The sequence below is a fragment of the Rhodotorula toruloides genome (genome assembly GCF_000320785.1).
Source record: "Rhodotorula toruloides NP11 unplaced genomic scaffold Scaffold1, whole genome shotgun sequence".
Taxonomy (NCBI): domain Eukaryota; kingdom Fungi; phylum Basidiomycota; class Microbotryomycetes; order Sporidiobolales; family Sporidiobolaceae; genus Rhodotorula; species Rhodotorula toruloides.
In genome coordinates, this window is record NW_015622961.1 from 1,016,466 (window position 1) to 1,032,545 (window position 16,080).

General features: G+C 62.3%; 7 protein-coding genes across 7 annotated transcripts; 1 reads left to right on the plus strand and 6 right to left on the minus strand.

The window, feature by feature from the left end:
* Positions 1–52: 52 nt before the first annotated feature.
* Positions 53–2,809, minus strand: RHTO_00416 (ATP binding protein; the record flags this gene model as incomplete). Its single annotated transcript, XM_016414100.1, has 11 exons — positions 53–156; positions 213–311; positions 368–791; positions 848–1,014; positions 1,071–1,145; positions 1,204–1,512; positions 1,570–1,756; positions 1,814–1,918; positions 1,974–2,229; positions 2,458–2,576; positions 2,630–2,809. The coding sequence occupies 11 exons, from the start codon at positions 2,807–2,809 to the stop codon at positions 53–55; spliced, it is 2,025 nt and encodes a 674-aa protein (XP_016277107.1).
* Positions 2,810–3,099: 290 nt separating this feature from the next.
* On the minus strand, positions 3,100–3,881 carry RHTO_00417 (nucleoside-diphosphate kinase; the record flags this gene model as incomplete). Its single annotated transcript, XM_016414101.1, has 6 exons — positions 3,100–3,206; positions 3,268–3,439; positions 3,498–3,539; positions 3,608–3,655; positions 3,709–3,743; positions 3,803–3,881. The coding sequence occupies 6 exons, from the start codon at positions 3,879–3,881 to the stop codon at positions 3,100–3,102; spliced, it is 483 nt and encodes a 160-aa protein (XP_016277108.1).
* A 311-nt stretch (positions 3,882–4,192) lies between these two features.
* On the minus strand, positions 4,193–9,991 carry RHTO_00418 (DNA-directed RNA polymerase I subunit RPA1; the record flags this gene model as incomplete). The annotated part of the gene is made up of 8 exons (XM_016414102.1): positions 4,193–4,444; positions 4,499–4,855; positions 4,917–7,220; positions 7,281–8,111; positions 8,176–9,064; positions 9,125–9,510; positions 9,579–9,738; positions 9,807–9,991. The coding sequence occupies 8 exons, from the start codon at positions 9,989–9,991 to the stop codon at positions 4,193–4,195; spliced, it is 5,364 nt and encodes a 1,787-aa protein (XP_016277109.1).
* A 460-nt stretch (positions 9,992–10,451) lies between these two features.
* Positions 10,452–12,608, plus strand: RHTO_00419 (uncharacterized protein; the record flags this gene model as incomplete). Its single annotated transcript, XM_016414103.1, has 2 exons — positions 10,452–11,109; positions 11,188–12,608. The coding sequence occupies 2 exons, from the start codon at positions 10,452–10,454 to the stop codon at positions 12,606–12,608; spliced, it is 2,079 nt and encodes a 692-aa protein (XP_016277110.1).
* A 545-nt stretch (positions 12,609–13,153) lies between these two features.
* On the minus strand, positions 13,154–13,500 carry RHTO_00420 (uncharacterized protein; the record flags this gene model as incomplete). Its single annotated transcript, XM_016414104.1, has 2 exons — positions 13,154–13,331; positions 13,397–13,500. 2 exons carry the CDS (start codon positions 13,498–13,500, stop codon positions 13,154–13,156), a joined length of 282 nt encoding a protein of 93 aa, XP_016277111.1.
* Positions 13,501–13,964: 464 nt separating this feature from the next.
* Positions 13,965–14,913, minus strand: RHTO_00421 (uncharacterized protein; the record flags this gene model as incomplete). The annotated part of the gene is made up of 4 exons (XM_016414105.1): positions 13,965–14,190; positions 14,272–14,409; positions 14,505–14,696; positions 14,762–14,913. The coding sequence occupies 4 exons, from the start codon at positions 14,911–14,913 to the stop codon at positions 13,965–13,967; spliced, it is 708 nt and encodes a 235-aa protein (XP_016277112.1).
* Positions 14,914–15,203: 290 nt separating this feature from the next.
* RHTO_00422 (uncharacterized protein) lies at positions 15,204–16,020 on the minus strand (the record flags this gene model as incomplete). The annotated part of the gene is made up of 5 exons (XM_016414106.1): positions 15,204–15,392; positions 15,488–15,523; positions 15,595–15,654; positions 15,698–15,869; positions 15,959–16,020. 5 exons carry the CDS (start codon positions 16,018–16,020, stop codon positions 15,204–15,206), a joined length of 519 nt encoding a protein of 172 aa, XP_016277113.1.
* Between the last annotated feature and the right edge of the window lie 60 nt (positions 16,021–16,080).

The following is a 16,080-nucleotide window of genomic DNA, read 5'->3' on the forward strand; positions in this document are numbered from 1 at the left end:
CTAGCATGACAACAAGGGATGCACTGCTTCTATCTCCTACTTCTGCGACAGGTCAGGCGGAGGGAATGAGGGGGTTGCGCGTGTGCTCAGGCATGAGCGATGTGAGGAGCGAGCTGCCAGTCACGGTATCGGTCGTCACGACGAGCAGGTTGCGGGCTGTTAGGTCCATCGTCAGCATTCCTCGCGTGTGGAGAGGGAGACGCGAAACGCACATGGCATCTGCCGGTTAAGAAGACGGATGGCGGAGACTTCGGCGAAGGTGATGCCGCCGAGGAAGCAGACGATCGTGGTAGGCAGTTCGCCCGGAGCGACTGTAATCCACAAGCGATTAGCAGACTACGCGAATCGAGGGAAGGATCGGACGCACGCCTTTTCGGTCCATCGTCAATATTCTGCCACTCATCGATCGTAGCACCGGGCAGCGCCTTGACGACCTCCTCGACTCCCTTCCAGCCGTTCAAGCCCGCTGGCCCCATCGCAACACCCGCCATCCCACCTGCCGCACCCGCTCCCACGCCCGGGAGAGCCGCTCCAATCTTGCTTCCGGTCCCGCCCAACCCCCCAGCGAGCGCGCACTGCACGAGCCGTACGCTCAGCGGCGCATAGCCTGAGAAGACGTAGGACGGGTCTTGGGGGTTCTGCTCGTCGACGTCATCGACTATGAGGCGGAGAGGTTTGCGGGAGAGAACGAAGGGGGGTTTTGGCGTCGAGCGGGAGGAGGGAGGCGGGCGGGTGAGAAGATTGAGCCGCTCGAGCGAGATGAGGAGGGGGAGGTGGTCGAAGCCGTATGCCTGCGGAGCCAGAGTTAGCGCGCTTCGCACGTGTGCAAGCAGGTTCGGATGCTCACCTGCAGGATATCACGCTTGAACTCCTCAAGCACCTTCGGCTTGATACCGCCCGAGACGATGCTATACAGGCACAGGAGTCGCAAGACCGTCTTGACGGGCGCTTCCTGGTTGATGAGAACGCGGATCGAGTTCTCCTGCGCCGCGAGGTCGACGCCGGCGACGAGATCTGTCCGGCGGAAGGTCAGTAGGCGACGAGCTCGGGAAGCAGGCAGCAGTACGCACTCTGCTGAACCTCCAGCGCGACGTTGAACTCGTCCGTCCCCGTCAACGCCATGATCTGCTCCGTCAGGCTTGTATCTGCGAAAGTCGAGCGTGAGCAGCCGAGTCTAGTCGAGATGATGAAGCGGACGCTTACGTAACCGCAGCGCCTGATGCTCATTCTGCAGCCCTCCAAGCTGACCAACGAACTGCCGTAGCTCTGCTGCCGTCTTAGCCTGATGCCGCTTCTCGTAGTCCTCGTTCAGCCGCCGCGCTGTCCGGTTCAGGATCGTCCCGACGACCGCGAAGTTCTTGTCGCGCAATTCGGCGAAAAGCGGGTCGGTGGTAGCGGTGAGGAGGTGTTTTCGCTTGCGAGGCGGGAGGGCGCCGAAAGAAGCTTGAGAGGGAGTCGAGGTAGAGGCGGCAGGTGCAGGATTCAGGAGGTTCGGATCGACGTCGACGTGTGCTGCAGGTAATCTTCAAGTCAGCTACGGAGTGCTGAGCAGGCAAAGGAGGCACGCACAGTGCTTGATGCCGACGACCTCGTCGACGAGGCCCTCGTACGTCAATTGCGTGCACAGCGCCGAGACCATGTCGACTTGTCGGTCGATGACGATCATCGAATCTATCGTGCCATTGGCAAGCGGTGCAGAAGAAGGCGTCGAAGCAGGCTGCTCTCTCCGTAACCGCTTGAGCAGGTCGACCAGTCGCTGCGAGGGAGTGGTGTAAGCGCGACCATTCTGCTGCCAAAGCTAGGCTTGACGTACCCGTGCAGAGTCTCCTTTCCCGATGAGGCGCGGTATAGGACCGAAAGCTCGCTGAATCGTCATGAGAGCTTTCGCAAGGTCGAAGATGGCCGCATTGTCGCCGTCCTGCTCGACAGCCGCGTCAGCTCCAGGCATCACCAGACATCTTGACGCCACGCACGAGCTCAATTTTCCGCCATACGTCCTCGTACTCGAGACTGAGCACATCCTTCTCCAGCGGGATGAGCCCAAGCTGAAACTCCTGGATCTCGAGCGAGCCAAGGACGCCTAGGTCGGAGAGAACGGTGGTGCAGAGCGCAGTCATGCGAGGAACGACAAGGAGGTGGTAGTTGTGCTGGTTCGGCTGCGGATCCGCTCGTATTTGGTCTGCGCGAGCCGACTTTCCGTCAGCACCGATGTTCAGGGTTGCGCATGGACTGCGTGTCGTCCACAAGATACCGCACGAGACCAGACGTCGAAAGATGCTCAACGAGGAGCGCGAATGGCTGATTTAGCGGTGTCGAACGGACTTGACGATTTCCGGACCTAGACTGACCCAGCCTTCATGGTGGCGAATTTACCCGTAAAGGGCGAGAAGGACTGGACTAATTGTGTCCGGGGAGAGCAATTCCCCAGAGGAGGAGCGCGAAGGGAGGCAGGAGGACTCGCCTGCAATGATCCGCATCCGCCGCACTTCCGGTCGACAGAGGTAGACAATGTTCCGCTCCGTCTGCGAGAGTGCACCAGCCTCGAGCCAGTACATCTTGGTCACGGCATGGTTGTTCTGCGAGACGAGGTCAGCGTTGCGCGACGAGGTGGGGGAGCGAGCGAACGCACCTTGAGCAAGCCGACTTCGGTGACCAGACCAAGCGGACCCGCAAGACTCGGCGTCAAGATGAGCGTCTTGGGTCCCACAATCGTGTCGAGCTTCTGCTGGAGCGCAGTCGACCCGACCAGGCGAAGCAGGTCCGTGTCGATGGCAGCGCTCTGCGGCTGCGCAGGACCTCGCGCCTGCATGCTGCGCAGACTCTAGCAGCGTCAAGGAGCAGAAGGAAACCCAGCAGGAGCCGCCTAAGCGAGAGCGGTGATCGTCCCTCTCGAAGCTGTGGCGGCCGTCCTCGATGGAACGTCGCGAGATCCGAATTGCTGCATTATCCGTACTCAGGCGCTCTTCACTCTAAGATGACTCGCAGAGCAGTTCGCTCACGCAAGGAAGCGAGCTAAGGTCGTCTCGCTCTCACCTCGTCTCGACTCCTTCTGCCAGCTGACCTGCGCCGCCGAGGATCGAATTGGCTGCGCAACCTCCGCTACAAGAACTCGACGCCCTTGTTTCGCTGGTCGATCCACCACGTCGTGTCCCAGTTCTCAAAGACCTGCGAGAGCTCCTTCGCAGCTGATTCGGGCGAGTCGGAACCTGCAATGACAGCTTGAACGTCAGGCAGTACGTCGACAGCCAGGAAGGAAGCACGACGCACCATGAAAGCCGTTCCGAGTATCGCTTAGACCGTACCTCGCTCGCAAAGTCTCCGGCTTCTCCCACTGTCCCTTGTAGACGTGCGTTGGCCCGATCAGCCCTCGCCATCGCTGGATAGCGTCCGGGGCGCACAGCGCTAGGGCGACGAAGGGGCCGCTTGTCGCGTGCTGGACCTGCGCAAAGTCGACGCGGTGAGGCGGAGGAGAGAAAGCGTCGACGAGACAGGCTCACTAGCCGAGGAAAGTAGAATCGCCCGCGGTGCTCTCCGTAAAACTGCAAGGGGAGTACCTTCATGTCAGCGAGACGTCAGAGCCCAGGACAGCCGGAAACAAGGAACTCGCCTCTTCAGCCTCCCGTTCTTGCCAGTGTATCCGCTTGCTCCGCACGATCTGCATTCGAGGGTTCACCATCCGTTCAACCCATAGTCAAGGATGGCTCGCACCTCCAGCCCTCTCCGCTTGATAGTCTGCATGATCTCTGCGAGGAGGCGCGAGAGGTCAGAAGCGGTCGTACGCTTGTCGCAAGCACCGACGCACCTTGCACGTGTGGCTGATGGGCTGCGACAGAAGGCTTGATGATGCCGAGCGTGAGCTGCAGCGGTCCAGACGCCGCCATCTCGCGGAGAATTGTCAAGGAGATGAGGGAGAAAGGATGGGAGAGGAGCGCGGTGGGATAGCGAGTGACGTGGGGTTACTTGAGACGAATTCAAAAAGACTGTCTGAGTCGTCAGAGAGCCTGGCGAGCGAGTTTGCGGGAGGATGCGAAGTATCGAGGTCGAAGAGGCGGTGCCGGGCTTCCTCGACGAGCTAGCAGACACTCAGCGAGCGCAACTGGCTGCACTTGAGCACAGCAGACATACAGGGAACATCTCAGCGAGGGACGGACGAGAAGGATGCTGAAAAGTCTAAGTGCAGGTTGCGAAAATGCTACATCTCGTCCAAACTTCCTGCTCCTGCTGCCGCCTCGACGATACTCCTGATCGCGAACGCTCCAGTACCCGCCTCGGGTGGTCGTCCGACGACGACGCGAGACGACGGACTGATCATGTTGTCGAAGTCGCCATGCAGGGCGGCCTCGGCGATGAAGGCGGAGGTCGTCTCGTACGACGCCTTCGTGAGGGGCGACGCGTTGTTGCCGAGACCTGTTCGGTTGAAAGGCTTGTAACCGCCCTCGCACGTCTGCAGGGAGAAGAGGTCAGCCCCGGGTCCAGGCGGAGAGCGACCTCGACGCACCATGTAGTCCGCGATGATGGTCAAGTGGCGGTAGTCGACGCCGATACCGTAGACGGAGAAGACGGCCGACATCTCGTTGATGATGGCGGTGCGAGCCGCCTCGACGCCGTACGTCCGCAAGATCGCGCCGATGTCGTTCGTGCCGAGCTTGTTGAGATCGACGATGCCGTAGCCGATCTGCCACAGCTGGCGCAGGTTGACACCCTCGGTGACGGCGTTGCGCTGGGCGGCGGCGTTCGCATTGGCAGCCTTGGCGACGAAGCAGCGCGAGATGCCGGGGACCTCGTGGACGACGGCGATGCGGCAGACTTCCTCGACGATACCGACGAGAAGGAGCTTGGCGGCTTGCGAGGAGAACTGCGGAGAGGAAGCTCGTCAGCGACAATAACAGCAAAGGCTGAGGAGGGCGCCGACGCACCTCGAGTTCGAACTCGCACGACTCGCCCTGCTCCTTGTCGAAGACGAGCTTGTTGATGAAGCGCGACGAGCCGGATACCCGTCGCTCGTACTGCTTCATGCGCTCGAGCGATTCGGCCTTTGATCGGCGCGCGACAGCTTCGGGGTCGTCGTCCTCCTCATCGCTCGACTCCTCATCCTCCTCGGCGTCCGACTTGAACTTGGCTTCGAGCTCCTCCTCGGGGTCGGCGGCCTCGTCACCCTCGTCCTCGTCGTCGTAGTTCTGCTCGTCGTCCGCCTGCCTGCCTCGTCGCTCGTCATCGGCATCGCCGTCGATGACCTCGCCCTCGTCACGTCCGACAACGCCAGCGTCCTCCTCTCCAGCGCCGTCCTCGTCCGCACCGCTCGTCTTGCCTCCTCGTCGCTTGCCCTCCTTCTTTCCTCGCCCGACATCGGCGGCCTGGCTCTTCAGCTCGCGGTCGTTCTGCTTGATCTCCTTGGCGATCGCCTTGTCGAGCAGCGGGACGAACGTCCGGGCAATACCGGCGAGGATCTGCTCGCTGGAGACGCTGTACTCGGCCTCGTAGTCGGCGCGCGGGAAGAGGTTGAGGCGGACGGTGTACAGCTTCGAGCGGGTGTAGCTGTTGTCGCTCGTCTTCGGCGTCAAGCGCTCCTCGACGGTAACGTCGTCGACGACCTGCGAGAGGGTGAGGCGAGTCGACGACTGGCAGAACGTCTTGAGGCGCGCGTCCGAGACCGACTCGACGATCGGCAGGTTCATCGTCGGCGTCTTGATGTCCTGCGAGGCGGTCATGACGATCTCACGCAAACGGGGAATACCGAGCGTAACGTTGGCGGCACCGTGTCCGGCAAAGTGGAACGTGTTGAGGGTCATCTGGGTCGACGGCTCGCCGACACCCTGCGATGCCAAGAGACCGACCGCCTCGCCGGGCTCGACCAGCGAGCGCATGTACCGCATGTTCATGAGCGAGCGGAAGTGCTCGATCGAGACGAGGTCGTCGCGGCGGATGTGGGCGGGCCAGTCGGCCATGTCGCGCTTCTTCTTCGGGCGAAGGAGGCGCTGCTTCGGGTTCTTGACGTAGTCCTCGATCGCTCGGGCGTACCGCTCCGAGACGGCGCCAGAGACGGTCGAGGGCGAGGCGAGCGAGAGAACGGGAGGGTGCGTGTCGGGCTTCTTGAGGGACTTCTTCATCGCGTCGGGGAGAACGTCCTCGACATCGTTCGTCCGCTCGAGGGCGTCGCGCGGGTTGTACCGGCTGATGATCGACTGCATGTTGCGGACGGCGAATTCGAACTGGAGCAGGTGCTTCTGCTTGGTGACGTCGAGCGAGTCCTCGCCGTAGTGGAACTGGAGGACCGACTGGTCGGCGTTGCGGACCGTGTGGTCATAGTGGACGCGCAGGCCTTCCAAGTGCTTGATCAAGCAGCGCTGGAGGTAGCCGGAACGCGACGTCTTGACGGCCGTGTCGATCAGTCCCTCGCGACCGGCCATGCAGTGGAAGTAGTATTCTTGAGGCCGGATGCCGGTCAAGAAACGGCCTGCGACGAAACCGCCTGCGCGAGGAGCCGTCTCGAACGCCTTGAACGATGGCAGCGTCTTGCCGGATACCATGACGGGGACGCGGCGACCCTCGAGCGACTGCTGGCCGAGCAAGCACGAGATCTGCGACGCATTGACGTTCGAGCCCTTGGCACCCGAGACCGTCATGGTCTGCATGTTGTTGTGCGGGAAGGGCTTGACGAGACCGTTCGGCAGGCAAGTCTTGATGAGCTGCGTCGTGACCTGGTTCGTCTCGCCTTCAACCGTCGCGTCGAGTCCAGCGAGCTTGTAGTCGTCGCGGAGAATCTCCTCAAGGCGGTTGCGGAGGTCGTCGGCAGTCGCGGGGTCAGCGCGGTCGGCGCTGGCGAGACCGGTGTAGTCGAGCGCGGCCGAGAGACCCTTCTCGTTGACGGTCTGCAGCATGCGGCGGCGGTCGTGGTTGCCCTTGGCGGTGAGGACGAGGTCGTCCATGCGGCAGGAAAAGGCGCGGCTCTGGAGGAACTTGGTCAAGAGGCGCGAGAGGATCGAGAGGAGCTTGCCGGCTGTCGACGCGCCGTAGAGCTCGTAGACGGAGTGGACGAGACCGAAAGGCGAGGCTCCGATCTGCGCCTTGTCGATGATGCCCGTAAGCATGTCGCCGTCATGGACGAGGACCTCGCCCTCCTCCGCAAAGACGCCCCATGCCGAGCCGGGAACCTTGCCCTTCGACGTGAAGTGGATGCCACACATGTCGGCCGGCTGGATGTTCTTGAGCACCGTCGAGATCTGCGGGAGTCGCTCGGTCAGTCGCGATTGAAGCTGAAGAGAGGAGAAGCGTATACGCACGACCTGCTTGCCAGTCCACATCGGTCGGGGCTTCCAAACCGCAGGCGGGACAGTCTTGACGGTCCCCTCGCCGGTGTAGTCGTTCTCGGGTCGGAGTGCGCCGTAGACAAGCTGGTAGTACTGGTCGCGGGTGAAGAACGTATCCTTGTTGGTGAGCCAGACGCCAGCGACGACGTGGTCCTGGATCAAGCCGCGCAAGGGGTTGCCAGACGTCGGGACGAGGTACTGGTTGTCCGTGTTGGCGATCATGCGCGCCTCGGCCTGCGCGATGAGCGACTGCGGGAAATGCATGTTCATCTCGTCTCCGTCAAAGTCGGCGTTGTACGAGTTGCAGTTGGCGTAGTGCATGCGGATCGTCTTTTCGCCCTTGAGGACCTTGACGCGGTGGCACATCATCGACGGCTTGTGAAGCGTCGGCTGACGGTTGAGGATTACAATGTCGCCGTCCTGCAGGTGGCGGTAGACCTTGCGGTTGATCTGCGGCGTGCGGGTCGGAGGGAGTCCGACGTCGGGTCGCGACGAGGCGGCGAGGCGCTGTCCGGCCGTCGACGTCTCGGGCGCGAGGAGCTTGTTGGCGATCGCCGTGCGGTCCTCGAGCGACATACGGTCGAGCGAGATGAGGTTCCCGTCCTCCATCTGGACAAAGCTCGCGCCCGGGTGCTGGTGCGGCCCGTTGATGACGGCTTGCTTGAGCTGCTGGTAGTTGTGGTCGGTGACCGGCTCGGGGAAGGTGAGCTTGCGCGCAAAGACGGGCGGGACACCGATCTCGTTCGTCTCGATGTTGACGTCGGGCGAGATGACGGAGCGTGCGGCGTAGTTGACACGCTTGCCCTGCGGGAGAACCGCTCGCGTCAGCAACGGGACGACAAGCGAAGGGGTCTGGGCGCGAACGCACCATCATGTTCTTGCGGAACAATCCCTCCTTCTTCTCGAGGAGCTGCTTGACACCGGGCGTCGGCAACTTGCCCTGCTTGACCAGCATGGGGTTCTTCCCCGCGTCCATCATCGAGTTGACCGTGACCTGCAAGTCGATCAAGCTCTCGTACAACATGGTCGTCATGCGCTCGATCGTCACGCGGGGCTTGCCATCCTCGCCGACCAAGTCGGGATGGTCAGGCTGCGTCTGAGCTTGGAGGAGCCGGACGTTCAAGTCGCGCACAACGATCGACTGGCGGAGGATGTTGTTGAGGAGCGAGTTCTGCGGGTTCTCGAACACTTGGTCGCCCATCGTCGAGGCGGGGCGGAAGCGCGAAGGGGGGACCGAAACGACGTCCATGAAGAAGATGTCGGCCGACGCGGCGGGCTTGCCGCCTTGCTTTTGGCCGGGGGACGAGCGCGGGATGCGGGACGACGACGCGCGCGAGAGAGGGCCGTGAGGGGCGTAGATGAGCGTGACGAGTTCTTGCTCGTTGGCGAAGAGGCGGCGGAGGTGCGCGCGCACTTCGTCGGGCGTGACGATTCGCTCCGTCTGTTTGCCGCGCACCGAGCCGATCGCGTCTTCGTCCTCCTCCTCTTCCCGCTCCTCGACCTCGTCGGCGCCATCAACATGCATCTCCTTGTCCTCCTCCTCCTCCTCCTCGGAGTCATCCTCCGACTCGTCCGTCTCGCCATCGACCTCCATCTTGGCCTTCCCATTGCCGTTCGCCTTCATTCCAGCGAGACGCGCCTCGCGAAGGACGTTCGGGGCCTTGAGACGCATGGTCTTGTGGATCGCCTTCTGCTTCGCGACGAGCGAGTACTGGATGATCTTCGTGTGGCCTTCCTTGCGGACGCGGTGGGCGTAGCTGCGCGTGAAATCCCTCGTCAGCAGGAGTCGCGCGACGAGAGCTGGGGTAGAGCCTCACGCTCCACAGTGCTCGCAGCGTCGCTTGGCACCCAAAGTCTTGAGGAACTGCGCGATGACCTTCCTCCTCACATCGAACGCCGTCCCGCTCTCCTTGTACTCGTCCCTCCCATGGTGCTCCATCCCAACACCCTTTCCCTTCTTCGCGGCCCTCAGTGCGCCCTGCACGAACGCATCCAACCGCGCACGAAACTCGTCCGCCGTCTCGTCCGTCGACTCGCCCTGCTCCGCATCTTCGACGTTGTCTGCTGCAGCGGCGGCGGCTCGGGCTTTGGCGGACTTGGACTTTGAGGCGGGTGCGGGGCCTTGAAAGTGTGCGTCGAGTTCGAGAGCGTGAGTGACGAGGCCGTGTTCGAGGAGGGTCAGGCGCGCGATCTGCTTCAGGAGCTGCGTTCGTCCGAGACACGTGCGTCAGTTCCGGGTCTCCTAGAGGATGAGGGGAAAGCGCGACGGACCTGGATTTCGCCGACGAGAAAGCGGTGGCAGTAGGTGCAAGTGCCGCGGAGGAGCTGGAACGCTTGGACCATGTAGAGCGGGTGGAAGACGGGTGCGGGAAGCTCGATGTGGCCGAAGTGGCCGGGGCACTCGAAGGAGGTCAAGTGGCAGGTCGAACAGCTGTGCGAACGAAGGAACGAGGTGAGCTGGGGAGTCATTCGTAGGAGGGGAAAGCCACGCAAACGCACATGTCTCCCTTTCCCAACGGACCGAATGCAGGGTCGTACAGTCCTCCAGCGTTCGGGTTGTTGAGGTTGTCAAACAGGACGGGGTTGACGACCTGCTTGACGGACATGCGGCGGATGTCTGGCGCATGGAGGTAGGAGAAGGAGAGCGAGGTGACCTGCGTTGCGACAGGGTTGGCGATGTCCATCTTGGCTGGTCACTCGGGCGAGTTGAGGGCGAGGCAAGCGGGGCACAAGTCGAGGAGGACGAGCGCGAGATGCGAGGCTCCGAGGGTCGCTCGAGCTGAGCGCTGCGTTCGTGTGTGGCTCAAGGCAGCGAGTGCGAGAGTGAACGCGTGCACTCTGCAGCCCCTGCGAGTGCCAGCAGCGAGCGAGGTGAGCGGGTCGAGGCGAAGAGCGTCCCAAGCTGATGAGGAAGAGTGCACCTCGCAACTCGCTCAGAGTGACTCGCTGTTGGATGGACAAATACAATGATTGTATTACTGCATTTGTAGACTTACTTGCCAAGCTGCACGGTGCGTTGTTGGCGAGGGCGTTCTCATCAGCGCACCGCCTCGAGGACAAGGACCGCTCAGCTCGCTCACCTTCAACTCTCTCACTCGCTAAAACGGACTCGTAGACGGTGCTACAGAGGGCTAAGGATCGACCATGCACGGCCGAACAACCTCCAACTCGTACCGAATCTCCGTCTCGCCCTCATCCCCCACAGCATCCGCTCGCACTCCCACCCGCACACCCAGGCGCAGGCCATCTGGGACAGCGTCACAGTCAGGCAGGGGACTCATAGAAAGGGCACACGACGCAGCGAGCTGGCTCGTCGGAGGGGCGGGGAGGACGGGCGTGCGCAGGTGGATGGTCCTCGCGGGCCTGAGCTTCGGTGCCGTCGTGTTGTTCTCGGCGGGAAGCGCACCAGCGGGCGTATCTTTGCCAGTTCCAAGCCGAGGGTGGAGCGTCCTCGACTGGCGAAAGGGAGACGATGCAGCTCTGCTCGACAACCCGGACGTCCCTCCCGTCGTCGACCGCTCAGCACTCGAGAAACTTCGCCTGCTCGAGATCCACTACGGCGCAGACGAGGAAGCCGAGCCAGCGTACGACGGGAACGACAATCGCCAGGCGGAGCGGTACCGCGCCCGAACGAAACCCAACCTCGACAAGCCGCCGCTCGTCGTCGAGATCCCCGAGTATGTCAAGCCCGATCCGACGGCGCCAGTGCCGACACAGCGCGTGCAGTCGGATGTGCTGGATGAGGAGGTGTGCGGCGCGAATGGAGGAAGGCCGTGTCAGTTCTTGGTCCCGGCTTGGCTAGGTGCGTTCACGCGTCTCACTTTCGGCTTGCTCACCTCTGGCTTCCGAGCTGATCGTAGAATCGATCGCACGCACGCAGGTGAACAAGAGACCAAGGCGCAACAGCACCTCTACCAGCTTGGCCTTCTCGCGCTCGCCCTAAACCGCACGCTCATCCTGCCCAACGTCTCGAAATCCCGCCTCGGCACCTGCTACCGCAACCCCTTCTCCTTCTACTATTCGCCCACCTCTCTCTCGGACCTCGGCATCCCCACTATTTCGCAAGAAGACTTTATCGCCTGGACTCTGCGGCGCGACCTCCCTCCCTCGGCTCAAGTCGTCACGATGGCCAATGCGAAAGCGACCTACACCTCCGGCGCCGTCGAGATAGACTCAGCAAGCGACCCTACCCTCGTCCCCTCCAAACCGAACCGAAACCTCTGCCTGCGCGCGCCCCGCACCCGACTCGACTTTGCGGGACATTCGCCCCTTGCGATCTACCCGCCCGAAGGCTACCACCGCAACGAGGCGAGCCGGCTCGCGTTCGGCGAGAGCGTCGTGCGCACGCTCCAGTCGGCTGAAGTTGCGGCGCGCGCGTCTCGCGCCTCGAGCTCGCGCGAAGCGGATGGTCACGAGTTGGCGGACGTCCTGGCGTTCAACTATGAGCTTCGGTTCCCGATGCTTTCGCCCAGCGTTGCCTCGACCTTCGCCTCATCCGACTCGATCGCCGAGCCGCTTCCTTTCGAACACTTCCCCTATGCCGAAACCTGGTCGTCGCTCGCCTCGTTCCTCGCATCCCGCCTCTCGCCCTTCGTCGCAATCCACTGGCGAACCGAGACCCTCTCTCCCTCGAACCTCTCTCCCTGCGCCTCTTCGCTCGTCACGAAACTCGGCGCTCTCAAGCACCAGTACCCTCAGCTGCGGAACGTCTACCTCGCGACGGACTATCCGATTGAGGCGCTCGACCCTGCGGCGTTTGGGGAGACAGAGGCCGCGCATTCGGGCACGTTCGCCAAGGTCGTTACGCCCCAGCACCATGCGGCGATGAGGCGATTCCTGAAGGACTTTAGGGCGAAGTTGAAAGGAGAGATGGAGTTGAGGTTGACGACGTTCTCGAAGGAACAGGCCGAGTTGCAGGCTGAGATGGATGAAGCGGGCGGCGGGCTCGAGACGGTCCTCCCCCCTCAACTGGCATCGCAACTCTCGAACCTCACCTCCCCCGAGACGGAGGATCCCTCAGCGACCTTCCTCGCCCTCGACGCACTCGACTCAGGCCTCCTCGGCATCCTCGACAAACTCATCGCCATGCGCGCGCAGATCTTCCTCACGGGCGTCCCAGGCGTCGGGTCCAGCACGGTCGGCGCATGCGCCAAGTTGAGCAGCTTTACGAATCAGCTCGTGCAGGCGAGGGAGAAGGTGCGCGGTGAGTCTGCGATCGAGGGTGAGGAGGGGCAGGAAGCGGAGGACGGGTTGTGGAATACGGTCGCTCATTTCTCGCTTTCGGGCGAGGAGGTGGATTGAGCGGATCAGCGGGGGTAACAGCTGGTTCTGGCACCTCGAGGCGGTCGTGCAAGGGATCAAGTCGCGCTCGCAGCCCAAGGCGAAGTCACCACCGTCGTTGGGGACGACCTTCTCCTGAAGTTCAGCAGCTCTCGCTCCAGCTCACTGCTCTAAGCGCCATCCATAACAGTCACATGACAATACGGCGCAGCTACTCCTGCGTTAACGACGGCTGCTCTCGCCTTTGTCTTGCGCGAAGGGATCCCTGAACATGAGCGCGCCGCGGCCGGACCGCAAGGTCGGCTGACTGGCTTCATCGTCCTCGTTGTCACGACGACGAGACTGTGAGTGCCTGCGCTCGGGCATGCCGGTCTCGGAACGGGTGCGCGGGCTCTTGGGCGAGTCGGACGTCGAGCGCAAGGAGGAACGGCGACGAGGTTCGCCTTCCTCGTCAGAGGTCTGGATACCTACGTCTGGGTGGCTCTCGTCGAACCCAGTAAACCTGTGCTCCGCATGAACGGTTGGTTTCCATGGCCAGACGCATGGAGTGACGACCGCGGGCTATCTTACCGGTCCATTTGCTGCTGCGACGGCTCTTCGTCCGCGGGACTCTCAGGGATGATAAGACGCCTTCCGGGGTGGTTGCGCTCCTCGATCTCCTCAGGGAGCCAGACCCGCGTCCCAGGGTGGACGTCGAGATTTGACTGGGGGCAGTAGCCCGTCGCCTCGGCTTTGTGGCTAAAGCTGGGTATTTCACAGGCGTCAAGCGTGGCTATCTCTCACTCTGATTGACGAAGGAGGGAACGCACCCAGGTTCACCGCCGCGAGTGCCAGGACGGCGGTCGCCCGCGGACGACTCGCCGCCGCTCTTCTTGTCCTTCTTCGACTTGAATACGTTGGGTCGCCAGGGCATACTGGTTGAAGTGCGAAGGGACAGGCTGGTGCAGGAGAAGGGAAGGAAAGGAACCAGAGCGTGGGAGGTCTTCCAACGCTTTGCGCGTCCGCGGACCTTCCGTCTGTCCTCCCTCTGGTTCCTTCACGCCTGCCACACGCCTGCTGCTCGCTCTCCGTTCCGTCTAAGCAAGCCACGGCGCTACGAGGTGTCAGGGGGATACGGCCAAAGAAGCTGCTCTTCGCGCTGAGGGAAACTTGCTGCGAGGATTCGCTACGGCAGCTTCAGATCTCGCGGGCTAGGACGGCTAGGACGGAGAAAGAGGCTACGAATGTATCCACAGAGAGCTGGAACGATGTGACGTGCTCGGTGTGACGCCGGGGAATACACACGGATTGCACACGGAAGAAGGCAGAGTGGAAGTGAGGCAGACACTGGCGCGAACGACAGCCTCCATGCCAAGGCCCGCTTGCGAGTGTCAATCTTTACCTCCTGCCCACCATGGACTGCCGAGGGGTGCGGTCATCGTCGCTGGACTCTCCCCCTCCCTCCTCCTTGTACGCATCGTCGATAGCATCGTCCCAACCTGCGTCCCAGCGTTGCTGCTGCGACTCCTGGCGACCGCGATTCTTCTTCTCGTCATCCGAGTCGGTCTGCACCCCAACAGAATGGCGTCGACCGTGTGTGCGACGGCGCGGAGCGGCAGCAGAGCTTGGCAGGAGGCGACGGAATGTAGTTAGCGCAACCTGCTGATGGAAAATGGGAGGCTCAACGGTCAAAAGGCAAACTCACGACGCTTGGAGGGGCTGGGCAGGAGGGCGCTGAGCCGCACGTCCAGCGCGAAGTCGGCGGATAACGCTTTCGGTGCCCGGCAAGAGCATCTGGTGTTCATGCCGCGCCCGGGCACGCGCCATCTCTTTGTGCATGTCACTTGGAGTGCAGACCAAAAGTCGTCAGTGACAGGCGAGCGGCAGGGAGGATTGCAGATAGCTTGATGGCGGGAGGAGAGCAACTGCTGAACGTACCGCTCTCCCTGCGCCTCCAACTCGCGCGCCCTGTCGACTCGCTCAGGTGCGTGAAGCTCGTGCCAAGGCGGGTAAGCATCGTCGACGAGATCGTCGAGCTCCTTGCTCCAGTCAGGACTGCGGTTGGGGTCGCTGGTGGGAGGGCGGAAGACGACTGGCGACCTCGGCGCCGTCGCGCCTGCGAAGGGTCGTCTGGACGTGGTTTCTCGACGTCAGAAGCAGTTAATCGGTGCAGGGATGGAAAGGACCGAACCCACTCATGGTTTGTTCCAGCCAGAGGGGGGTTCCTCGACGAGGTACGGGGAGGATGACCGTCGCTACGCAAAGCCATGGTACTAGCGGCAAAGAGGCTGGCCTCACGACCAGATTGAAGAGCAAGTGAGAGAGAAAGAGCGAGGGAGAGTGCCATGACCTTCGCAAGTCCGCGGATTCTCCGTGTCGACGCCAAGTCGAGCCTGCTGGCAAGTTCCTGTGTTCACGCCTGCTGCCTCTCACAATGTTTGCTTGTCGTTGCCGGCGAAAGCAGCGAAGAACGTCGCAATCGAGGAAAAGGTGCATTAGAGAGGCCGTGGGCGGATGATGGAAAATCTAGATGGAGGGGAGAGCTGGACAAGAAGTAAGAAAGACTGAGGCGTGTGAATAGGGAGAGGAGCGGGAGAGAGAGAGGGAGAGCGAAAGCGGCCGACCAAGGGGCGCGACTCAGCGGCGAGCACCGCGGGATGAACGGCGAGACTGGTGCGGAGGAGCTTCTTCCGCCCGGGCGTTGGTGGCATCCTCGTCGCTCCAGCCCCCATCGATAGCATCGTCCCACTCCGGGTTCCAGCCCGCCTGCTCGCCGCCCTCAGAGTCGGTGTGGAAACCGACATGCTCGTCGCTGCTGCGCTTGTCCTGCGAGCCTCTGAAAAATGAAGGGAAGGGAGGGAGGCAAGGAACAAATCAGTGTCTCGCTTGCCGAAGGGCGTTGGTGAGCGGAAGCAACGGACGAAGCAGGTCCTTGCTGAGCCTGGGCAACTCCGGCGCTGTCCAGCAAGTAAGGGAGCGGTCAGTAAAGTCGGCTTGCCTAGAGGGATAGTAGACTCAGCTCACGGACGTCGAACCCCTCCACGACGGTTCGCGAGAGCCTGGCGACCTGCAAGAGTTGTTGCCATTCCTGCCTCGAGGGCCGCGCGCTCCTGCGCCCGGCGTTCATGCACCCGAGCGCGCCTCTCCTCGCGCTCCTTCTCGCGCTGCCTTTCTCTCTCCTCGCGCCGCCTTTCTTCCTCCTCCTGGTCGTCCCAAGCGCCATCGATAGCATCGTCTATCTCGTCCCTCGGGACCTCCCGCTGCTGAGAGCGCAGGACGGCAGGCGATCGGTGCGCGTTGCCTCTGTAGGGGCGCCTGCATAACGAGAGAGAGGAATATCAGCGACAATGGACCGAAGATACGGAGAAGCCGAGGAGGAGAGGGAGACGCACTCTTCGAGAGGAGACGAACCCCTTCCGCCAGACCCTCGTCGGTTGTGGGGAGGAGATGGCATGCGGATGAGCGAGAGATGGGAGAGGAGCAAGAGAGAGAGAGAGAGAGAGGAGAGAGAGAG